This window comes from Hippocampus zosterae, chromosome 2 (genome assembly GCF_025434085.1).
Source record: "Hippocampus zosterae strain Florida chromosome 2, ASM2543408v3, whole genome shotgun sequence".
Taxonomy (NCBI): Eukaryota; Metazoa; Chordata; class Actinopteri; order Syngnathiformes; family Syngnathidae; genus Hippocampus; species Hippocampus zosterae.
In genome coordinates this window covers 21039969-21064448 of record NC_067452.1, presented here as the reverse complement: position 1 = coordinate 21064448, position 24480 = coordinate 21039969, and the positions used below count along the sequence as shown (strand labels likewise).

Here is a 24480-nt window from a genome sequence, read left to right as displayed (position 1 = left end):
CTTTATTTATCTGGCACGTGATGTTTACGAGATGATCAGTCCAACATGGATTATTTTATGTGTGATATTTGACATAGAAAACTGTGTTCGTCCATTCTTGTGACTTAGACAAAGATCAGATCGTTTTTGCACCCAAATTATACAGGGAGACACAAGTAGTTCCAAAGGGTTCTCATTCGTTATTATTACAACTAGCATGTTAACATACGCGTAGCTACTCCACAACTAGCCGCTGTGGGCGTTCTCGCACGTTTTTGGTGACGTGTACCGTTTTTTTTTAAATTGGGGGTATAGAGGTTAATACAGGTAGTGGGCTCAGCGGGGAGAGGGGGTGGGGGCGTCGGGGCCGGGGTGGGGGTCATTGTTTGAGGGAAAGTGGCCCTGAGGTCCCTCAGTTTTGCGCTGGTTTAAATGTCCAGTCCACGCAGAGGGAAGTCACCATGGTGAGTCCACCAACGTGCTTTTTCTTAATATTTGTTCAACCTTGAATTACCACATTTTATACAATGCACTACAAAACAGAAGTTTAGGTAAATTAACCTGATACTCGCACATTGCCAATTTGAGTTTTGAGTTGCGTAACTGAATAACTTTTTGCCGAAGATAAACGTTCACGTGAATGGGAGTAAATTCATTTCTTTGAGTGACTTGTACTATTGTCCACAATTTTACTTAATCTACTACAAATTCGGATTGATTTTCGAGATGATTCCGAACGTCGGTGCCACATTTCGTTATGAAGCATCTCGTGTCTTAGTTATCCACCTTGTTTTGCGGTATTGTTTGGATCGATAGTCTTTCATTGGATTGCTTTTCGCCATGTTGCCTTTTGGTGTGGACATCAGCGTCAGCTGACTTGAGTTTGGTTTGAGTACTTCACATTGTTCGTAAACGCGAATTTAATCTGACTCCAAATCAGTTTAAAGAAAATGCGCGAATCTCATTGATTCTATTGGTTATGTTGCTCCCTGCGCCAATGTGATTGGTCAAGAAACCACCACTTTCGGTCGTCAACTCCGAAGAATGTATTTTATGTCTGCCTGCGTTGAACGATTGTAATAATCCGATAATAATGCCATTTTCTTTATTTATTTGATATATTGTATTTATTACGTATTTTGAAGTCCGTTTTTGGAACCAACATTAAAATTCCTGCATAGTCTATTCCTGCGTTGGCTGCTAACTATCCCGTGATGCATTGCGGTTGGTGGTTAATGGTGCCAAATACAAAAAGTCCTCCGTGTCCTCAGACATTAGCGAGCGAGTTAGCTTGCTCAAGTTAACGTCCCCACGAAAAAAAACTTTATTTAATTCTTTATCTGTCTTTCTACGGTACCTTGACATTATGTCCTCAGCGTTTTGTCCCACACCAAAAGCTTTGAGAATATTTATGGGAATATACTGTACTCAATATAATAACAAATAATAAATATGCAGTTCAGTGAGGATGGACATATGAAAGAAAGGATAGGGCCCCTCTTATCACTGCTTTTAATTCTATGTTTTCCTGTTTGAAGGTTCTCACGGGTACTTGGGCTCTGTCAGACAATCGAGACAAGCCATCCAAAACGTTACCTCGAGCACATCAACTGCTGGTCAAGACCAAACAAAAACAGGATGAAGATGTTATATGGGACTTGTGTGATTCAGATTCCTCAGGCTACACAGACCATTCATCTGGTGGGGCACTATTCAAGCGGTGTTGGGGCCACACTGGAAAGCAAACAAATAATTATGCAACCTGGAAAAAGTACCAGTAATAGTTTTGACATCAAGTCAAATTTGGGGGGCGGGGGGGGGGGGGGGGCAATGGAATCTTACCAAATAATAATCATACATTTTAATATTGAATTATTAATATTTTTCTGGGCAAAATATGACCAATTTTGTAATATGATGACTCTCTTGAAAAATAGATTTTTAAAAATATGAGATTAATGTAGTAATCAAAGGACTTTATTCGGATCAAACATAACTTTATTTCCTCAATAATGATTAAAATAATCAGTACCTATATGTTATAACTTTTCTTAAAGTACAGCTTTAGCCAAATAAGATTTTTTTCTAGACAATTTCTATATGACAGATCTTGTATTAGGAAGCACTTTTTTCTAGAATCTTTCTTCATGAACGATTGAGACATTCTAGAAAAAAATCACGCTTTGATCTTGTACTGTAATTGCCACTTTTTTTCAGAAAATATAAAATCTCAGTCTTTGGGGATTGTGATTTTTGGGGGGGTTGGTTAACACGTGGCTTTCATCTCTTCCTCTACAAAATGATTTTAATCTTGTAATTTTCAGACAATTCTTGAGAAAAATACTTCTTAAATCTTGTTGTATTAAGACTTTTTCTGGAGAAATGTGACTCATTTTGCAGTAGTAAACATTTTTCTATCGAAAAAATACATCTTTATTGTGCAATATCAAGACATTATAGAAAAATAAGAGATTACTTTAGTCTGATAAAATAAATGTTTTTTACCGAAAAAGTAACTAATCTTTTAAGATAAGATGTAGAAAACTATCCCAATTATTCATTTATTTTTTAAATTTCTTTTGCCTTAATATATTGTCTTTTTCTCAGAGTATGTTTTTTTTTTCCTTTCCATTGTGGTATGAGAACTCCATGGCAATAATCAAACTAACTTGGCCCTGTGTTCATTTTTGCCTGATTTGTTTTTAGATGTGATTGACGTGACAGACATGGTCACACAATTTCGGATTGGGGAACGTTTCCAGTCAAAAAGTAAGACCTAGTACTTCCACATCCGTTCATTCCGTCATGATTGTTTTGCAAAGTTGAGTTGAGTTTTCATGCAAATAAGCCCGTGCTCAACACGCCCATACAGGTGACTTGCACAAATGCTTTTGTTACTATGTCGTTAATTTCATAGACGAGCACAGTCTGGCGGAAGGGAGGGCTGCATTGGCATAGGAGCGGTCACAGCCAACAAACGATGAAAGCAGCTCCTTTCATTGTTTTATTTCACCAAAATGAAATGTATCTAGATGTCTTTATTCAGATATCATAAATCAAGTTTTCGCGAGGTGAAATGATGCTGTCAATATCTTGTACTTTAGCTACCGGTATTTTCGATATTCAGTTGATTTATCACAGTTTCCGCTGCTATCATTTAATTACTATTTTTTTTTAAATTAAGGAATCGCAAAATATCCTAAACCAGAGGTCCCCACCCACCAGTCCACGTACTGGCACCGAACAAGACCGTGATCTCTGTTTTGTTTTTGCTGACCATCAGTCAAATACACCACCCAACCCATCAATTACCCTTCACAGGCCTAGAGGTTATATGATCGAGATTCATGATATTATACGACCAGCAGCGAGCTATCAGACGTTGCAGAAATGTGTTTGACTAATCTGAGTCTCCATTCTAACATTGGTTTGCAAGTTGAAATAAACAGAAATCGCCAATACATGAAAGAAGAAAAGCAGTACACAGAAAGTAAGGACTACAAATTAGTCACAAATTGACAAAACGTATATGTACCGGTAATCGCGCAGGTGGTGTGCGGCTATTACTTCCAAAGATGAAGCTATTTTCTCAAAAGAAGTTCCTCCCCTGGCAGTATCTCGAATACGACGTGGATGGGAGGAAGCTGTTGTGCATGGCATGTCGTCAAAAGCAAGACAATACTGTACTAGAAACCTGTTGAGTTGTTTGAACAAGTAGCACCCAAGTGACCAAGTGGACAGCATGAAAATGCGAGCAGAGTTGGCACAACCTGATCACGTAAACATCAGCAGTTTAGTCAAAATAACTGGCCAGCAACCACCGGATGAAAGTAGCATTCCATCATGTCATCTAGTTTACGGTTTTATTTTATCCATTTGTTGTCCTATTGAATAAAACTGTTTGAAAGGCGATCGCCCGGTGATCCAGTGGTTAGCGCGTCAACCTCACAGTGCAGAGGTTCAATTTCAGCTCCGGCCTCCCTGTGTGGAGTTTGCATGTTCTCCCCCGGGTCTGTGTGGGTTTTCTCCGGTTACTCCGGTTTCCTCCCACATTTCCCCAAAAAACATGCATGGCAGGCTGACTGAACACTCTAAATTGTCCCTCGGTGTGAGTGTGAACGTGGAAGGTTGTTAGTCTCTGTGTTCCATGCGATTGGCTGGCAACCGGTTCAGGGTATCCCCCGCCTACTGCCTGAAGTTAGCTGGGATAGCCAGCACCCCCTGCGATCCCTGTGAGGATCAAGCGGTTCGGAAGATGAATGAATGTTTGAAAGGAATGCGAAAAATGTAAATAAAATGTTCAATTACTCTTTAATTTTCTTTGTTGTCACCACCAGTGCTTTAAGACTGGCAATTTAAAAGAAATGATAAAAAAGTGGTGCTGTGAACAGCATCTACCTGTCTTAACTGGTCCATGACTCAAAAAAAAGGTTGGGGACCCCTGCCCAAATCCATTTTGGATATAGCTGAACAGAGCAGTAAAAATATTTTTAAAAGGTCTATACAAAGAATGACAATGTCACATTTACATCCTCTTGAACAGAAATGGTGAAACATCAAATGTCATGAGTAGTACCGCAGCTCATGTGTATTTGCAGTTGTTCCAGCTTCAAATGGATCTCCGGCAGAGTTAATCTACGTGCTGAGCAGTGACGATGATAAAGATGACGATGTTGATGACATCAACATGTCCGACGCTGCGGCCTGTGAGAATGGTACAAGCAGACATTTGTCTCTTATCTTTTCCTAATATTTTCACCAAAAAAGAAGAAGAAATGAACGATGGCAACACTTATGTTGATCCTAACTTTTGGATGTTGCTTGTTACATAATGCTAAAGTGAAATGTGTTTTCCATAAAATATTCATTCATTGATTTTCTCTCACACTTTTCCTGATTGGGGTCTGAGCTGGGCTGGATCCTATTCAACTGTTGGTCAATCACCAGGCCCATACAGACAAAAAAGTGTCCATACAAATTCACACCTACAAATCTACAATTTTCAATTTTAGTGAACCTGATACATATTTTGGGAATGTGGCAGGAACCTGGACTACCTTGCAAGATACAAACTCCACTCAAGAAGGCGGGAGCCAAGATTCAAAGCCGGAACTTCAGAACTGTAAGGGAGATAGATGCGCTCACCTCTCATCCAATGTGTTATCCGCAATTGAAGAGTCACTTGTACTTAAACAATCACTGGGCAAGTTATTTTTACTAAGTGCTGTCATGTTGCTTCTCATGAAGGTGTGATCAAATCAGAAGTCATCGAAAAAGTAATAAATAAGAAAGTTATAAAGGGAGAGACCAACATCTCCACCAGTACACCGTCACAGACCCCGCGGAGCATCGCCAAGCGGAAACGCAAGAAACACAGCACCAGGAAAAGATCCACAACCGATTCAGGAGACTGGGGGAAGGAGGACAAAGACGAGTGTGAGAAAGGCAAAGGTGGGCGGAGGCGGTCGAAGGATGTTAACATTCCACCGGGCATGGCATTGGACGTCAACAACTCGCCTGACCATATGCACAAGAGGAAGTCATTAACGAGAGTGTACAATAAGATCATCCCATCCAACAGCGTTACCTACACTCAGCCCAACCAGACACGCCGAGGTGAGATTGGCTTCATTCACAGTACAAATTACAAATTACTCGTTCAATGTGAACCTATACTTTTTTTAACAATATTTTTATTTAAAAACAGTTTGACTCTTATTAACATGATATTATAAATTGGTTTTTAATTTCATTTCATTAGCTAGAAAAGGGTTTTTAAATTTGATCATTTACTTATATATTTAATTGTATGTTTACTGGATTATCAAGTAAAATAGCTCTAATAACACTATACAATTAAGGGGTGCCCCACTTTTGATGAACTTTAAGTTTAGTGATTTAGTGTTTCTTGCCGTCTCATTTACACGTTGCTAAAATAAAAAAAATCTTTGTGTGTGCAGAGGAGATGATTATGAGGATCGTGAACATGAAACTAGACATTGAAGGTTTGTGTGTTCGATCAAGAAAAGCGTCAAAAACTCCCATCAGCAATCTGGTATCATTTTCAGCGCCATGCATTGAAATGATGTCATTGCATCCGCAGGCTTCTGTCTGTGTTGCGGGAGTGACAACGTGGAGATCTTCCACCCGCTCTTCAAAGGAGGTCTCTGCTTGAGGTGCAAAGTAAGAAGGCTCACCCAGCCTAGTTGCCAAATAATGGGACAAGAAACTCAATGTGGGGCAGTTGTTATGTACAGTATTTTCGTCCATCATAGACCGAGTCAGATAGCAACACTTGGGTGAGCCAGCTGACTCAGGGCGAGAGGCGGGGTAGACTCTGTACTGGTCACCAGCCACTGTCAAGGAACTTACTCTATTGGCCAGATTTTTAAATGATTTACCATGAAGACAATCCTGATCCTTAGTCAAAGGCTGCGTCAGACCCTTCTGGACACCATGACTCAAAAAACGCAAAAGACATAAAAATATGTCATGGGTAGGTGGCCAGAGTGTTTTTTCAAGCCATATTTAAACATCATGGGGAATAAAAGAGTTAAAATCAGAGCTTGGACTGGCACCCAAAAACCCGGTTCCCCAATTGCCTTGACTACAGTGATCGAATTCCGATTGGTTTTGAAACTTCCATTTCGAACGACGGAAAAGTGTCTCTTAAAGTGACTTACCTTAACGTAAAGGTGGTAGTAATGCACCAAAAGTATTTGCCAAACATCAATAGAAAGTAGGGGAAGAAATGTAGTAAGCAGTTGGCAAATACCTTTTGTGCAGTCCCACTACCTTCACGTTAGGTAAGCCATTTTAAACTGAAATGAAATGAAAAACATTCCCATTGTTCAAAAATAAAAGTTTTAAATCCAAGCGGAACTCCTTTGCATCCATCCATCATTACGATTAGATAACAGGGATTTTGGGTGCCAGTCCAGCCTAACATATACTCTTTCTGGTCCCGGTTTTTGTCAAATAAATGTTGCCCCAAGAACGTGACTTACAGCCCAGTGTGAGATTTTTTCTTCTTCATGATGCATTTTTTTCGCGGTACGGTGGACAACTGGTTAACACGTCCGCCTTACAGGGCAGAGGTGCAGGGTTCGATTCCGGCTCTGGCTTTCCTACGTGGAGTTTGCATGTTGTCTGCGTGCCTGTGTGGGTTTTCTCCGGGAACCCCAGTTTCCTCCCACATTCCAAAACATGCATGGCAGGTTAATGGAACACTTTAAATTGTCCCTTGCTGTGAGTGTGAGCATGGATGGTTTTTCATCTATGTGTGCCCTGCGATTGGCTGTCAACCAGTTCAGGATAAACGCGCCTACTCCCCGATGACAGTAGGCTCCAGTACACCCCGACCCTTGTGAGGATAAGTGAATTAGAAAATAGATGGATGGATAGTGCAACTACTCCAGAGCGTCTAATACTTCGATAAATAAGGTATCTGCGACCAAGATTTACCGTTCACATTGACACACACATACCATTTCGTCTTCAATTAAGATAAGGTGGGATGAAAAACAAACAAAAGCACGTTACGAATATAAAGACAGAAAGCTTTAGGTGAGATTTGATTCCTAAACTCAGAAGAATCTGCACCCTTTCTCCTTCACAATCTCACAATGCTTTGCTGCAGGACAACTTCACAGAGACCTTGTATCGCTACGACGAAGATGGCTATCAGTCCTACTGCACCATCTGCTGCTATGGCCTGGAGGTCATTCTGTGCGGAAATAGCGGCTGCTGCAGGTCCGTTTGCGTGTTTTCTTTTGCCGCCCTTCAAGACCACTCACCAACAACTATATTGCCTGTTGTCCAAGATCTTACTGCAATGACTGCCTCAACATCTTGGTGGGCCGTGGGACCTTTGACTCGCTCAAGCATGTGGACCCGTGGATCTGCTATATGTGTCAGGACCACCAAACTCACCGCGCCCTCCTTCCCAGAGAGGACTGGAGCATTCGCGTCCAGCAGTTCTTTGCCAACAACAGCGCCATGGAGTTTGTGAGTTTTGGCTTAACATCCTTTGTCCCATTTTTCGTCACTAATTATTGCATCCGGAGGTTTCCAGAGCATAATTTGCAGTCCACATGCACATTGACATGGCTCCTACTTGGAATGTGTATGTCAGGCTGGTGATGATGTACCTCTGCGTTTCAAAGTGTCAGCATTTGCCTGTCTAGTTTTAAATTGCCCTCTGTTGCACTGGACCAAATCCGTGCGCTCCTGTGCGTAGTAGTCGCATAATTAACCCTTCCACGGCTGCACATTTTTCAGAATTTTTTAATCCAGATAATGAGTGCTCTACTGCATCAGTTAAAGAACTTTGCAATGGCTTTAATTCTGTCTGCAAAAATTTACTGGACTGTGAAGCTCCCATAAAAACCAGACTGCGCAAACCTGAATCTGAGCCTTGATTGGATGATGCCACGCGCGCGAACTGGCTACCAGAAACCTGACCATCCTCTGATTCCTCAACTGGCACCCTGTGCACACACTTTTATATTGATTTTACAATCATTGTTTTGCTTTTTACTAAACTAATGCTGCGAGGTGATATATATGATAGATATGACTTAATTATGCACCAATCTAAGTGTACAGACCATATAATTTGACGTAAATATGCCGCACTTGAGGTGTCCAGAGAATTAATTATGATGCAAATATTCACGATTTCAGATACATTAATTAGGATACAATACAATTAAATATGCTTGGGAATTAAGGAATGATAGAGTGCAGTATTCAAAACATTTTTCCATTTTGTCATCTGTCATCTCTCACTATAGGAGCCACACCGCGTTTACCCGTCCATCCCCACTAACCTACGAAGACCCATCCGAGTTCTCTCACTTTTCGACGGCATTGCAACAGGTCAGCACATCCACACGTTCTAAAACCATGTCAATTTTATTCAGTATGAGATATGTTTTAGTCTATCTTTTGAACATATGTCACTATCTGAGGTGATTACGTTTCAGTCTCAAATGTGAGTATGTTTCAGAGTATGTTTCAGAACTGGGTCTTGAGTGTGACAAGTATCAGGTATGACCATGTTTCATCATGTGAGCATCTTTCGGGATCAGAGTTGATTATTTTTCAACATCAGTTGTAAATATGCTTCATTGTCAGGTGTAAGCATGTTTCATTATTGGACCTGAACATGTTTCAGTATAGTGTGTGAATATGTTTCAGGTGTGAATGACAAGTGATAATTGGTAATAGTAATGGGTGCAAACATGACAATGCAACAACAATTCTAAATAATACAGTAAATAGCTTGTCAACAAGCTCACATTTTGTAGTGTTGGTTTGAACATGTTAACTGGTTCGCACCTGATCTTGACACATTCACATATGAATCATGGTACTAGATGACATTATATTGATTGTATTAAAACGAGGAGCGAAGGCAATGTGGAACAAAAAGATATGTTGCGGTGATTAATTATGATCATTGAGATATACAGTAGTGCAAAAGAAAAAACTCCACAAAAAGCAAAGCAAAAAGTATTAGCACCTTTGCTGTTTACGCCTGTTTGTGTGCTCAGTGTGGAGTTTTCAGACCAAGTGGGAATATATTAACAACCGCCGAATTGCGAGTTGCCCAGTATCTTAACATGGGCTCATCCTGTCGCAGGATACCAGGTGTTGAAGGACCTCGGCTTTAAGATCCGCACATATGTCGCCTCAGAGATTTGTGAGGATTCCATCGCAGTTGGGCTCGTCAACCACGATGGGAAGATCGTCCATGTTGGTGACACCCGTTGCATCGACAAGAAACTTGTACGAGCACTCGCGCGCACACACACACACACACACACACACACACACGGACATACACTCAGCCCACTTTGCTTGAAGTGTCAATGCTTCCACTTAACTTGGAAGTATCCCACCCATGTCATTAGCAGATCAGGGGTGACAGAGGCTGCAGAAAAATTAAAGGATCCAAGGACCGCTTGGAAATCACATGACTTTGATTTTTTGAAACACTCTAAAATTGATCAGGAAATGTGAACAGGAGCGAGAATAGTCAGCAGCATTGTATTTACCATGAAAATAAATACAGATGAAAGTGAAATGAACACCATCATAATGATGTATGAACAGAATACTACTGGTACACCACGTTATATGCATAATGTGTACGACAGTACCTACTGGCAACAGAGGTGAATGCGAATAACAGTCCACAGCAACTACATATACACAAACAATGCTATAAAAAATAAAAGCATCAAATTGGATTCACTGCGATTGGCTAGCAACCGGTTCAGCAACGGTTCAGGTGTCCCCCCACCTACTGCCCGAAGACAGCTGGAATAGGCTCCAGCACCCCCCACAACCCTAGTGAGGATAAGCGGATCGGAAAATGAATGAATGAAAAAAATTTGGATTCAGTTACATCCAAATCCACTTTTTTCCCCTTCTAGGTGGAGAAATTGGGTCCTTTTGACTTGCTGATTGGTGGAAGCCCCTGTAACGACCTTTCCATCGTGAACCCCATCAGAAAAGGACTCTACGGTCTGTTAATTAAGAGGCCAGAGTTATTGATGATTTCTTTCGGAGATGAATAACATCACTGGCATCTGAACTGCATGCATTTCCTTCCTCAGAGGGTTCAGGCAGGCTCTTCTTCGACTTCTACCGCATCCTTCAGCTGCTTAAGCCCAAAGAAGAAGACCACCGGCCGTTCTTCTGGCTCTTTGAGAATGTCGTCTTCATGAACATACATGACAAAGTCAACATCTGCCGGTTCCTTGAGGTTCCTCTTCTCACCCTGTCATCCGTTCTCCCTCCCTTCATAATGGCTCACTGACACTCTCTTGATTGACAGTGCAACCCGGTTCTGGTGGATGCTGTTAAAGTGAGCCCAGCCCACAGAGCGCGTTACTTCTGGGGGAATATTCCGGGGATGAGCAGGTCACTAACATGACTCACATACTCGTGCTGAAGAAACATATTGATAATCTCATTGTCCTAAAGAGTTTGTTTTTAATCTTGTACTGTGCTTGTAATATGACAACTTTCTTTGCAACCAATCACCCTCCACCTCAAATTTTATTATTGGGGGGGAAAAAAAGACTTTATTATTATTTCTTTAAAAAAACATCCATCCATCCATTTTCTAGTCTGCTGATACTCACAAGAATAGTGGGCGTGCTGGAGCCTATCCCAGCTGTCTTTGGGCAGCCAATCGCAGGTCACATATAAATAAAATGTCCATTCACACTCACAATTACATAGAAGAACAATCTAAAGTGATCAATCAATTTCCGGGCATGTTTTTGGAATGTGGGAGGAAACCAGAGTATTTGGAGAAAACCCACACAGGCTTGGAGCGAACATGCAAACCCCACACATAATCAAAACTCGGACCTCTGTACCGAGGCGGACGTGCTAACCGGTTGTCCGCTGTGCTGCATAATCTTAATAATAATAATGATAGTAATAATACAGCTTGTTGAAAAAAAATACAACTTTAATTTTGTAGTATTACAATTTTTTTCTTGAAAACATACCTTTGATTCTCTTGACGCTTTATTCTCAAAACTTTACTGGCTTTATTCAGACAACGCTCTAAAAAAGGATAGTTGTACAGATAGATTCAAACAACATTTTGATCATGTCATAATATTGCAACATTTGTTTTTTGTTTAGTTTTGGGTTTGTTTGTTTTTTTTGCAGAAAATTTAAGCTTTTGCTTTTTTACCACTTTCCAACTTTTTGAGAAAAGTATATGAGTTTTGAGGAAACTACATTCTATTCTTATATTATGTTTTGAAACAATTCAACGTAAATCTTATTACAACTTTGCCATGATTTTAAAAATGTTTTTCTTTGAAAAAAATTTTTAATGCAATTTTGACATTAAAAATAGATCCAACATAATGTAATAATGCATGTTTTTCCTCTAAAAATACAAATATTGCAATTTGATTTCTTTTGAGGAGAATCTCATTTTTTTTCCCTGTAATATTATGAATTTCCTTCTGGAAAAATATGACTGCCCGTGTAGTATTACAATTGATTTTCTTAAAAAATACAACTTTATTCTCACAATATGATGACACTCATGTAGGAAAAATAAGGACTTTACAATAATCTTTAGAACCCAATTTGTCTGCTCTGAAAAAATAATTTAAAAATCTGAATATTCAGATTTTTGTTTGATAAAATATTTTACTTCCTATCAGAAAACATTACTCTCATATGGCATTTTTGAAAAGAATAGTTGGATTGAGGATGTGTGCAATCCATGACCACTGGAAGAGCATCATAATATTTATACGTATCATTTTATCTTTTGTCATTGCATTTGAGTGGTGTTTTTTCTCCCAGACCCATTGCAGCATCTCAGAGTGACAAATTGAGCCTGCAAGACTGTTTGGAGATTGGCAGGGAAGCCAGGGTCAGTGACTCCACACACACCATGCTTTATTGGGCGGCTTTACTGCTATCATCAGTCACACAGTGACTCAAACGTTTGTTAAAAATGTTGTAGATGACTGACACATGTCAGAGTTGCGAGTAAGCCACCTACAGTATGTGAACTCATACAACCTAGCACAGTGACAAATTCCTCTTTGCACAACAGCCTCTTAGTTGGTACTTGCATGAGTTAGCTGTACTAACATTATAACAATTCACATTTAATCACGGTCCCACACCGGTCTTGTCTTGTCTGTGACTTTGTTTTCGCAATGAAATGCGTAACGAACATGAAGTGTAGTTCATGCTGGACCAACTATGGGTTAGCTAGCGCGCCAAGTTAACGGAGCTGTTGTTTTTTGGGTCCCCTCGCAGGTCACCAAAGTAAGAACCATCACCACCAATCCAAACTCACTGAAGCAAGGCAAAAATGTCTCGCTACTTCCAGTACTCTACCAAAGCAAAGAAGACAACCTTTGGGTTACCGAACTTGAAAAGTACAAACTTTGTGTGTGTGTGTGTGTGCGCGCACGCATGTGCTTGCAAAAATTGGGTGAATAAATGCATGCGGGCAACATTCTGACTAAAGTTTTCACCTGTGACCCATTGTCAGGATCTTTGGCTTTCCGAAACATTACACCGACGTGAGGAACATGAACCGGCAGCAGAGGCAGAAGGTACTGGGCAAGGCTTGGAGTGTTCCCGTCATCCGGCACCTCTTTGCCCCACTCAAGGACTACTTTGCCTGCGAGGAGCTCTCCCCCTCCATTATGCCCAGCCCAGCCACCGCTACATCCATCCCTCTACTGATGCAGCAGCTCAGCTAGGAAGAGAACGTTTCTTTAAAAAAAAAGAAAAAGGGAATCATGTGGATTTTTTTTCACGTATTCTTTCCTGCAGTTTTGTCAGTTCACAAATGTATATTTATACATACATAAAATTGCGACAACTAGTACAAATATGTGAACCCTTTGGAACAGCTTAGATTTCTGCATGAATTAGTCAGAAAGCTTCATCTGATTTTCATCTATGTCACAAATATGGGCCGTCAAAACGTTCTTCAACTAATGGCACACAAACAACTGGGTCTATGTTTTTACTGAACAAAATGTGTATGCAATGTAAACATGACAGTACAGGGTGGAGAAAATATATGAACCCTGATTTTTCCAAGCGCTAATCGGAGTCAGGAGTCAGTCGACCTAGACTCTATTTAATGTGACAAGATTCATGGAAGTGTTGGTAAAAGCCATCGGCCTTTTCAAAACAGACTCACTGGTTTTGCCTTTTCTTTTTTCCTGTGTGATTACAAAACAAAATGTTTGAGGTAACTGCTGCTAAAGAAGGTTCAACCAGTTATCAACGCCAACGGTTCACTTTCTTTTTCTTAGAGCTGTATACAGCCCCAAAAATGTGTTCACTCTAACTGCCCACTAATCACATTTTTCTTACTAAATGTTTTTTCATTTATGCCTTTTATATGTTCTTAAATTCAGCGTGATTCACTTTAATTTAACTCATTAGAGTTATCTATATCAATTAACACAAAATCTGAGAAATATACGATTACTGGCCAGTCAAAGCATAAATACATTTTTGGGGACACCCTGTCCATTGTGTTCTGTAATATATTAAAGATATGGCCTGCTCTAACTAATGCCACACTCACAATTAGATGTGTTTCCTAAACATACCAAGTAAATGTTAACTGTGCAGAGTGGGAAAAGTTTGGTAAACCTTTGAATTTGTTTATTGTTTGCTCATCCTTGGGCAGGAATAACCTCTACCAAGCATTTTCTATTGTTGCAGATCAGAGCTGCACATTGATCAAGAGTAATTCTGGACCATTCCTCTTATTAAAATATTTCAAATCAGAAATTCTTGAGGAATGTTGGATCATGCCACAGAATCTCAATTGTGTTTAGGACAGGACTGTGGATGGGCCACTCAAGTCGGTGGATTTTATTCATTTCTGAGACATTTGATTGTGGATTTATGTGAATCGCCTACCTTTGTTAAAATCATTGTATTTTTCTACATGTAATCATCCGTCAGCATGACATGTTGCACCTCAAACCTATAGTTTGCATTTAAAGTATCTGATGTTAGGAAACCTGAATGTAGAGTTGTTTTGTTGTTTTTAACGTGCTTTATTTTTTATTTTGTTTTGAGTCGCAAAAACATACATATGTTTTCTATGTCCACCCAAAGATTGTACAAAAGCCCCAAATCAAACATTGAAATGCAAAATAAATGGCATTGTGTTTTGTTTTTTGTTTTTTTTGGGGGGGGTGATAATTTATGTGTGGGCAGCCCGGTGATCGACGCAAAAGGCGCTTATAAATAAAATGTATTATTATTATTATTATTATTATAGTGCAGAGGTAATGGGTTCAATTCCAGCTCCGACCTCCCTGTGTGGATTTTACATGTTCTCCCTGGGCCTCCGTGGGTTTTCTCCAGGTACGTTGGTTTCCTCCCACATTCTGAAAACATGCATGGCAGGCTGATTGAACATTCTAAATTGTCCCTCGATGTGAGTGTGAACGTGGATGATGGTTTGTCTCTGTGTGCCCTGCGATTGGCTGGCAATCGGTTCAGGGTGTCCCCTGCCTACTGCCCGAAGACGGTTGGGATAGGTTCCAGCACCCCCTATGACCCTTGTGAGGATAACGCGGCTCAGAAAATGGATGGATGGATAATTAATGCGTGTGGATGTCAATTCTAGATTTATCCGTGTGTGTGTGTGCGCACCATTCCACTGCGCACCATTCCACACACACACACACGTGTGTGTGTGTGTGCGCACGCACGCACACACATACACACACGTTATTTTTGTGTGCTTGGCCTCTCCACGGCACTAGGTAGCGAACGCGGACTCGCACGTTGACGTTAAGACTAAAAGAAGGCAAAGAAGAAAGTAGGGATAAAAGAGGAAGGGGAAAAAAATCCATCGATTTTATTTTTTTCTTCCGCTGCCGGTAGACTTGAGTTGGACAGAACCGGTCCTAACATAACACACCGGAACGAGTCAGAGCTTTGGCCATCGAGGTGGGTTCTTCGTCGGCTGTAGCTAACCCGCCGCCAAGCCTCTGTTGAAACGACAGTGGCCGGCTTGAGGCAGCGAAAAAAAAAAACTCGTCCGTTTCACTTCCCTGTTACTTCAAAACAAAACTTTCAACTCACATTCATATTAAACGAGTAACACGTCGCTTTAGTGGAGATGAGTTCCGACCGTATGAGCTCCTCGTGGGCAGAAAGTTGCCTTCGAGCTCAGTTTTCGTTGTCTGGAGAGGCTTTAGCATAGCCGAGCTAACCGGCTAACAACGCGGCCCTGTTGTGTCAATCAAATCCAAATTGTTCCGTTTCAAGTTTGTCATATAGCCAAAATATACAGGAATAACCAGCTGTGATACAATTACCCTCTGGTGTATAATAAATTATAACAGTTATATAATAGTAATTATCTTTCTGTACTTGGCATTTGTCGAAAAGCGGCCCTTAATTCTAGGTTGACGCGAATGCGTTTAACGTGGGAATTTAACGTGAAGGTGTTGCTTTCTTTCAAAAAATACACATTCTCAACCATCCATTTTTTTGTTTTGTATTGGGAGAGTCCTTCCTAGTAGTAATTAGGACTGGGAGATGTGTTTAAAATATGCAGTTTTGCCTTTAAGTTTACATACCCTGTCAGTGTTTTTACATGACCACAAGGCCCACATATTTTTAATCATTGTGCTTTTCCGAAAAAAGTTGTACTCAGAACTGTCAAAATTAGCTGAATAATCGATCATCTGATTAATCCGAGTTATTTTGATGATCGAAAAATATTTTCAAGACGTTTTTAGCTTAAAATGTCCAAATACTCAGATTTCAACCTCTTAAGTGAGCACTATTTCTTAATTTATGTAGTCTTTCCTAAAAGTAGGCTGGTTGTCTTGAAAAAAATTGCCTACTGTTTTTCAATTATACAATGATCAACCATTTCCCCCAATTTTCTGAAACCTTACAGACCCAACCAGCAATTAAATAACTGCCAAATTATGTAAAGCATACATTTGTTTTATCTATTGGTGTGAATAACCTGTAATTGACATATAGTTGAACCTGGAACACAGAAGTGTAGCAATTCTCATTAGTCAGTACCCAAGAAGTACCTCCTACGTTTTCAAAACCTAAGTGAGTACAGTTTCACTCGGTCTCATCTGATATTGCCCAATGGTTGTTTATTTGGTTTTGTTTGTGTTGATAAACAGAATGTGAAGTACATTTTTAGTCCTTGAATCGATGGAACAATCGATTCTGTAACACATTTTAAAACATTGCGGTCATTTTTTGTGTCAACTTGGAGAACCCTTTGGAATGTCAACCGACGAGCTTATTGGTGGGTATTTTCAACTGAAATTTCTCAGCCGGTTGGAGAAGGGGAGTCTTTTTGAGTTGTTTAAGACTGAATGTCTATAGGTGTTGTAATGATTGTTTATATATGCCGCTTGAAATATTTTGTGACGTAGCAGCACATACCTCAGATTAAGTTTAAAACATGCTAATAAATACTGATTTATACTTATTTATTCTGGTTAAGGGCGGCCCGGTAGTCCAGTGGTTAGCACGTGGGCTTCACAGTGCAGAGGTACCGGGTTCGATTCCAGCTCCGGCCTCCCTGTGTGGAGTTTGCATGTTCTCCCCGGGCCTGCGTGGGTTTTCTCCGGGTGCTCCGGTTTCCTCCCACATTCCAAAAACATGCGTGGCAGGCTGATTGGACACTCTAAATTGTCCTCAGGTGTGAGTGTGAGTGTGAATGTTTGTTCGTCTCTGTGTGCCCTGCGATTGGCTGGCAACCGATTCAGGGTGTCCCCCGCCTACTGCCCGGAGACGGCTGGGATTGGCTCCAGCACCCCCTGCGACCCTAGTGAGGATTAAGCGGTCCGGAAAATGGATGGATGGATGGATGGATATTCTGGTTAATTGTAGGGAGGTCCCTACGCTTACTTTTTTTGTTTGTTTGTTATTTGTGCACTCACGTCTGAGCCACTTGATTTTGAGTAACTCAGGAGTCCCAATTTGATACCCCATCAATTCATTAAGATAGTGCATTCAAATTGTCTCCTTTTTTTTTTAATTCACTGTTGTCAATGTGACAACAGTGTGTCAGTTTGACCTTCCAAAAAAAGAATATGTAAAAATCAAATATTTGTTACCTAACATGGATTTTTTGGAAATTATTTGATCAGCTCTGATTTCCAGTCATCTGTGGTTATTTGTGGGACAAACATCAGTGGAGGAGGAACAGTTTGTCCCTCGGTGTGAGTGTGAGCGTGGATGGTTGTTCGTCTCTGTGTGCCCTGCAATTGGCTGGCAACCGGTTCAGGGTGTCACCCGCCTACTGCCCGAAGACGGTTGGGATAGGTTCCAGCACCCCCGCGACCCTTGTGAGGATAAGCGTATTGTAAAATGGATGGATGATTATTTTGAATGTTTTTTCCCTTCAGTGATCTGCTTTCGGACAAACAATGGCCGTGAATGTCTACTCCACCTCAGTGACTAGCGAAAACTTGAGTCGCCATGACATGCTCGTGTGGATCAACGACTCTCTACAGATGAACCTCACCAAGATCGAGATGTTGTGTTCAGGTAAGACTTAACCGTTATTACTGATAACAGTACATTCATTAAGAATACCTTTATTAGTCTCGCAATGGAGAAATTCCAGATTCACAGCAGCAAAGTTATGAAAGGAAGAAGTCCATACATGTCCAACATGCTTCTTGAGTTAGGGAATTTTGATTAATTAATATGGTAGATGTTGTTGTTGTTGTTTCTTGGAATATGTTGATTATGGCCATATCGTGAAGCAAGTAATATAGTTACAATATCAAGTGATACAAGTGGTATCGTTACAATACAATACAATTTATCTTGTATAATGAGTTCTTCACTAGGGGTGGCACTGTATATAGTCCTAGATATGATGGTCAAAGTTGCCTTCAAGATGTGCAATTTTACATAATTGAGTATTAATACCAGGGCTTTTGTAAGTCCGGACTCGACACGTTTTTGTTTTGTTTTGTTTTGTTTTTGTCCTGGACATGACTCGGATTCCGTGGCATTTGACTCGGATTTTGACTCGAACAAAACATTTTCGACTGGACAGAGTCCAACTACATTTATATTCCTGAAAAAGAATGTCCTCCTTCAAAAGAAATTTGGAATGAAGTTTTTCAGATTATCGAAGTAGCCATCTACTTGGTTAACCTGACTGCAAGCGCCAAAGCATGCAGTCTTTTTCTTTCAGTCATGTCAGCCAACGGCAGTGTTATAAAATTTGGTTTTACCAACCAATGAGAACTAGGGTTGGCCACAACGTCAAAAAACATAAAGCAATCTGCAAATTCTCTAGGAAGACACTTTTGGACACATACAACACCATGTCAAACTTTGTCAACTAAGAGAATGTTGAGCAGAATTAAATTTCTCTAATTGTGTGGTCGTGAAAATAGTACTTTTCCATCTTATGGTTTACTCTTGATCTCATCTGGACTCAGTCTTTACTCGGACCTTTGTGACTTGGACTCGATAAAGGTGGACTTGACTGTCTCAAACATGGACCTATTCAAAAACAAACATTTCTATAGATTGCATGAAAAGTGGGAATAAGTGATAAAATCCTCACTCAGAGAATCAGCATGCATGGACAGCTAAGGAAGAGGACGTGATGCGTCGTCAGTCTGCGAATCGGCAGGCACGGATCAATCACATGACAGCGGCAGCAACCCAGGGAACACAACATTGTTTCATATATAGCAGGGGTGTCGAACTCATTTTTGGCGTGGGCCACATTTTAATTACTGAAACTATATGAAGAAGTCAAGAATAACTGTTGATTCAACTCTTGGTTAAATTACTATCATGAGGGGATTGGTAACAAGAAAATGCTTAAAATATATCTCTTCTTTATTATATATAATTATTTAAAAATTAGAGAAAGGATCATGGAAGTTGACATGTTTGAGCTTCTTTAGCGGGTCACATAAAATGATGTGGTGGGCCAGATCTGGCTCCCAGGCCTAGAGTTTGACACTTGTGATATCTAGACAGGTCTCCCGTCTCAGCGATGTAATTTCACAGCTAAACCCAAGCCCATGTCTCAAGCCTAGAAATAATTTGGGGTTTTATAAGACTGAAATGGAATTTCTGTTCATTTCGCTGTCTTGAGTTGCGAGCATGGTCACGGATCAAATTTGACTTTTATTTCAAGGCACCACTGTACTTGTTTGCGTAGGTGCTGCCTACTGTCAGTTTATGGATATGTTGTTCCCGGGCTCGGTGCCTGTGAAGAAAGTGAAATTCGGCGCCAAGTTGGAGCACGAGTATATCCACAATTTCAAGCTCCTCCAGATTGCCTTCAAAAAGATGAACATCGACAAAGTGAGTGACTCTTTCCTTGAGGGTACAGTCAATATATGAGGCGAGGCATGCGCTAGAAATGTTTCTTTCAGATCATTCCAGTGGACAAGCTGGTGAAAGGCAAGTTCCAAGACAACTTTGAGTTTGTGCAATGGTTCAAGAAGTTCTTCGATGCCAACTACTGTGAGAGCGAGTATGACCCGGTGGAGGCCAGAAAGGGCCAAGATGCGGCACCTCCGCCCAATGCCGCCACGTCGGCACTGAACAAGCCCCCGAAGAAGGCCATCAGTCGGGGTAGGCGCCCCCCCCCCCCCCCCCCCCCGCTCATCAAGCATGCCGGGTGTTTGCGTTTTTTTTCCCTACTCTCTCATCCTTCCCCGTTCATCTCATTTCTCGTTGTTCTCTTCAGCTCCTCAAAGGCCTCCAGTTGCCAAAGTCGCCCCGAAGGTGGTGCCCATAACAGGCAGAAAGTCCGCAAGTGCCACCGCCAACAAGGAGGGGGCAGAGATCCTGTCAGAAGTAAATATTTTTTTAAAAAAGTCAATCTTTGGTGTTACCAGTGTGTGACTAATGATGCTTGTGTGCTTGTTTACAGCTGGAGGAACTGAGGTGTACCGTTCAGGACATAGAGAAGGAGAGAGACTTTTACTTCGGTAAGCTGCGGAACATCGAGCTCATTTGCCAGGAGAATGAAGGCCAGGGCGATCCTGCACTGCAGAGGATTGTGGACATTCTCTATGCTGTCGATGTAAGTTTTTTTTTTTTTTTAAACAAATGATTTAGATAAGAATTAGGGCTGCGCAATACATTGAAAAAAAGATCCCTATAATTGCCCGTGCAATATACTTATCGCAAATATGTTTCATATTGAATTATATGCTTGTATCCGACTTTGACCAATCAGATACAACTTTAAATTCCCATCTACACCAAATGGGAGAACAGTCTCTAAGGCAGGGGTGGGCAAACTACGGCTCGCAGGCCGGATCCGGCCCGTTGGTCTTTTTAATCCGGCCCGCCGAAGATTGGTGCACGATTAAGGTTTGATTGCATTCATTTCGTGTGGACTTGTAATGACAGGTATTTCAACACCAGGCGGCGCAGTTACTTCAAGTTGGAGAGCACAGGGAGGGGGGGGAGACGAAAAAAGAGGGAGTGAGTAATGACCATGGAAGGGAAAGTGGGAGTCGGAAAGACTCAATTCTACGAGACTTTGAAAAACAAGGAAGCGATTCTTACTCAGTCCAATTCTGGCAATTTCCATGCTCAGAGTGAATTGCTTGTGGCTCAAGTAAATGAACATTTCCTAGAACGGTTTGATTGTTATCATGTTAAAAACTTTCCGCAAACTGGACCACTAATATTAGTTGGAGAGCAGTCAAATGTGTAGAGCGTGAACAACAGGGGGCTCAGTACACATCCTTGAGGAGAACCGGTGCTCAGTGTGATGGTGGAGGAGAATGTTACATTATTACTGGCATACAAGGACATTGTGCTATCTTCTTTATTTTCTATTTCTAACTTTTGGCCCGGCCCTCCACAATATTTCCTGCTTCTCATTTGCCCCGCCCGCCCACCCCCGGGAAAATAATCGCCCACCCCTGCTCTACGGGCACTCAATAATATAATGAAAGAAGAAAGTGTGTGTGTGTGTTGCTACATTGAAATTATAACGTGGGAAAGAAAAGCTACTGTCACTGATGCACTTTATTGAAACCAGGAGAATAGTAAAACACAAATGCAGTGAAGACAGGACTGTTGGCCACAGCTCACATCCAGACACTCAAGCAGATCCGTGATGGAGCATGAATCAAACACTGAGTGTGAATTTGGCAATTCAGCTCGTTGTTGGAGAACAGCAAGTGGTCCAATGTTCTCTGCGTTTTCTCAGTAATGTCGGTCCCCTTCAAGATTCACTCTGCACTTTCTGGCTTTCTCCAGGAGGGATTTGAGATCCCGGATGCCGAAGAACCGGAAGAGTTTTAGCACCAATAGACCACAAGTTGTTTTTTTTCCTTATCCCCTCCAAACGTCGACGGCATGGCCGATCTTCGACGTCCTCGCTGGAGTCCTGTGCAAACAGACTGCTGCCGGACTCCCAATTCTTCTGTCAACAAAATCCTCTTCCTCCATGCTGGGAAGTATCTGATGTTTCTGATACACAAGTGCAAGAAAATTCTGTGCATTTGTGTAAGAAAATTCTACGCACGTGTTCTTGTATGTACTGTACTTTTTTTTTGTTTTTTAATGATCTATCGGAATGACCTTGGACGTCCTGACTTTTTGTTCACCAACCAGGTTGCTTGTCTCTGTTTCTCTCTATCTGCCTCCTGTTTTGACATTCCCAACCAGCCCAACTATTCAAAAAAGAAACGGCTCGCAGTTTTGCTCTATGTTGTCCATATTTGATTGGACTATTACTTTTGGCAAATTCTCTTTTCTCTTGGCGATATTGGTCCCTTTTGGTATGGGACTGTCAGTTGGGTCTTCACTCATAGTCAAAAAAGTCTAACCGACAGAGCCATGTTATCTGTCGTGTTGAGTCCAACCAGGTTAAATGTTGTGTGGTCATAGTACTGCGTGCGTGTGTGTGTGTGTGTGTGTGTGTGTGTGTGTGTGTGTGTGTGTGTGTGTGTGTGTGTGTAGAATGATATTTGTATCATGACATTATCCTATGAGCATCCTGCTGGGGACTTTCTCCGGCCGGGTTTGGGTGCTGAAATGGTGCAAAAAATTTGAGCGCGTCGATCAAGACGGTCCTGCCAAATCCTCGAGTCGTGCCCCAGTCTCATGCTTTGAAAGCCTTTAACCGAGTGAATGTTGCACACAATCAGACGGTGCCTGTGTGTCGCTTTTTTTTTTATTATTTTATTTTGTCTTCTCATTAATAAATAGACTGTTTGCAAATCATTTTTCCTCATTCTATGTTGGGGGGTGTTTGGAGCGGGAACAATGTCCCTGCAAAGTTTATGCACCCAGTAGTCTTAATTTCAAGGCAACTTTGATACCAAAGTACAGTGAGTCCTTGCCAGTCCTGACTATTCTTACCTTCGTGTCCAAATGTGCCACAAGATGGCGCCAATGCAGTAAGCAACTTGTGTCAAGGACAGTTAATTGAAGTGTGGACCGATAAGGTGGCCGACAGAGACAAACGCACCGCAAATTGTCGAACGCTGCAAACACAGGAATGTTGCATTTAAAAAGGAAACACGCATGCAATCATTGAAAACACAAAACGCAGCACGTGAGAAATGTAGCAAACAGACATGCGCTCCAAACGGGAATGATACAAAAAAACACACACAAATGAAAGAAATGCTGCAATCACAACAACAAAGTGTAAGCAAACATTACAACCCACAAAGCAAATGCAAAACTAAGACGCCGCGGTAATATAAAAGACAACTCAAAAACAAGATTGTTCAAGCCACTAGGGATAACCTTTGGATCAGTCCTGCAAAACAAGATCCACTCCATTTTCTGATCTCGCGTGAACTTCTATTCACCACAGTCCTTTGTCTATTGGGTATATTTACTTCATGTATGTCTTGCGTTAAATATATATTGTAGATCTGTTTATTATTTGGTAATGTCCCAATTACATAGCCATTCTAACCCGCTGTTATACCACCCGTCCACTAAGTGTCAGGGGAGCGCTGGGGTTGATTTGCAACACGAGCAAGCCTGTAACAACCCTTAAATTCCAACCTTCGACCTCATCGTGGTGGGGGGGTGAACGGGTAATCTACCCGGCCAACAGAAGGCTCTGGTAGAAGCAGGGCTGGGGACCCGGCTTCTCAATAAATTCCCACGAAACTTCTTCATGACTTCACGACAGACTGCAATTACGACTCGAGCTACGGCGTCCGCGGGAACCGACGCGCCTGCCCTCAGCTCGACGGGGCGGGTGATAAATGTGCAAGTCGGGCACCACTATCCCCTCCACCATCACCTCCTCCGACGCCGTGAGCGCCTCAAAATTGCTTGCTGGAACGTCCGGACTCTCCGCGACGAAGGGACCCAAGCCCTCACCATGAGGTCACTTCACAACTATGGCGTCAGTGTGGCATGCCTCTCTGAAGTACGCCTCCCTGATGCCGGGCAGCGAGAGCTGAAGGTCCCTGGTGTCAATGTGGTCTACAACCTCTACCATAGTGGAGTGACGGACAACAGCGGCCGGCACGGCGTTGCAATCGCCCTTGCTCCCGAGGCACAGGCTGCACTGCTGGGGTGGGAACCCATCTCCCCCCGCCTTGCCAGGGTGCGCTTGAGGGGTGCCATTGCCAACATCTCTGTCGTGGCGGTATACGCGCCCACACTGGACGCTGATGACGTGGACAAGGAGCAGTTCTATCATAAGCTCCAGACGACTGTCGATGGCATCCCCTCCAATGACATCTTGGTGATCGCAGGAGACTGGAATGCGCGCACCGGACCGGCGACTGACACCACGCAACGAGTGCTGGGGCGTTTTGCTCTGGGAAGACGCTGCGACAATGGCGAACGGCTCGTTAACTTCGCCGCCTCAAATCGCCTAGTCGTGATGAATACACGCTTCCAACACCCCCAACATCAGCTAGTCACCTGGTACTCGAACGATGGGCGGACGACTAACCAGATTGACTACATACTGGTTCGGTCACGTTGGGC

General features: G+C 41.8%; 2 protein-coding genes across 2 annotated transcripts; both read left to right on the top strand.

Annotated features, from left to right (window-relative positions):
- Window positions 1-366: 366 nt before the first annotated feature.
- On the top strand, window positions 367-14685 carry LOC127595428 (DNA (cytosine-5)-methyltransferase 3B-like). Its single transcript, XM_052056923.1, has 18 exons — window positions 367-443; window positions 1518-1680; window positions 2686-2748; window positions 4578-4694; window positions 5024-5101; window positions 5227-5595; window positions 5940-5984; window positions 6083-6162; window positions 7619-7731; window positions 7803-7986; window positions 8775-8859; window positions 9626-9771; window positions 10422-10512; window positions 10605-10753; window positions 10826-10911; window positions 12331-12400; window positions 12796-12917; window positions 13034-14685. Exons 1-18 carry the CDS (start codon window positions 441-443, stop codon window positions 13245-13247), a joined length of 2178 nt encoding a protein of 725 aa, XP_051912883.1. The 5' UTR covers window positions 367-440; the 3' UTR covers window positions 13248-14685.
- Window positions 14686-15305: 620 nt separating this feature from the next.
- Window positions 15306-22740, top strand: LOC127595462 (microtubule-associated protein RP/EB family member 1-like). Its single transcript, XM_052056985.1, has 8 exons — window positions 15306-15474; window positions 17916-18057; window positions 19706-19851; window positions 19923-20124; window positions 20240-20349; window positions 20426-20578; window positions 21772-22434; window positions 22477-22740. Exons 2-7 carry the CDS (start codon window positions 17937-17939, stop codon window positions 21814-21816), a joined length of 777 nt encoding a protein of 258 aa, XP_051912945.1. The 5' UTR covers window positions 15306-15474; window positions 17916-17936; the 3' UTR covers window positions 21817-22434; window positions 22477-22740.
- The last annotated feature ends 1740 nt before the right edge of the window (window positions 22741-24480 follow it).

Excerpts from the sequence above, each read along its gene's own strand:
- LOC127595428 (XM_052056923.1), top strand. Across the intron at positions 6,163-7,618 it reads GTCTCTGCTTGAGGTGCAAA|GACAACTTCACAGAGACCTT; the intron begins GTAAGAAGGCTC and ends GCTTTGCTGCAG. Across the intron at positions 9,772-10,421 it reads GTTGCATCGACAAGAAACTT|GTGGAGAAATTGGGTCCTTT; the intron begins GTACGAGCACTC and ends TTCCCCTTCTAG.
- LOC127595462 (XM_052056985.1), top strand. The coding sequence starts at position 17,937 with ATGGCCGTGAATGTCTACTCCACCTCAGTGACTAGCGAAAACTTGAGT. Across the intron at positions 20,125-20,239 it reads GAAGAAGGCCATCAGTCGGG|CTCCTCAAAGGCCTCCAGTT; the intron begins GTAGGCGCCCCC and ends TGTTCTCTTCAG. Across the intron at positions 20,579-21,771 it reads ACATTCTCTATGCTGTCGAT|GAGGGATTTGAGATCCCGGA; the intron begins GTAAGTTTTTTT and ends GGCTTTCTCCAG.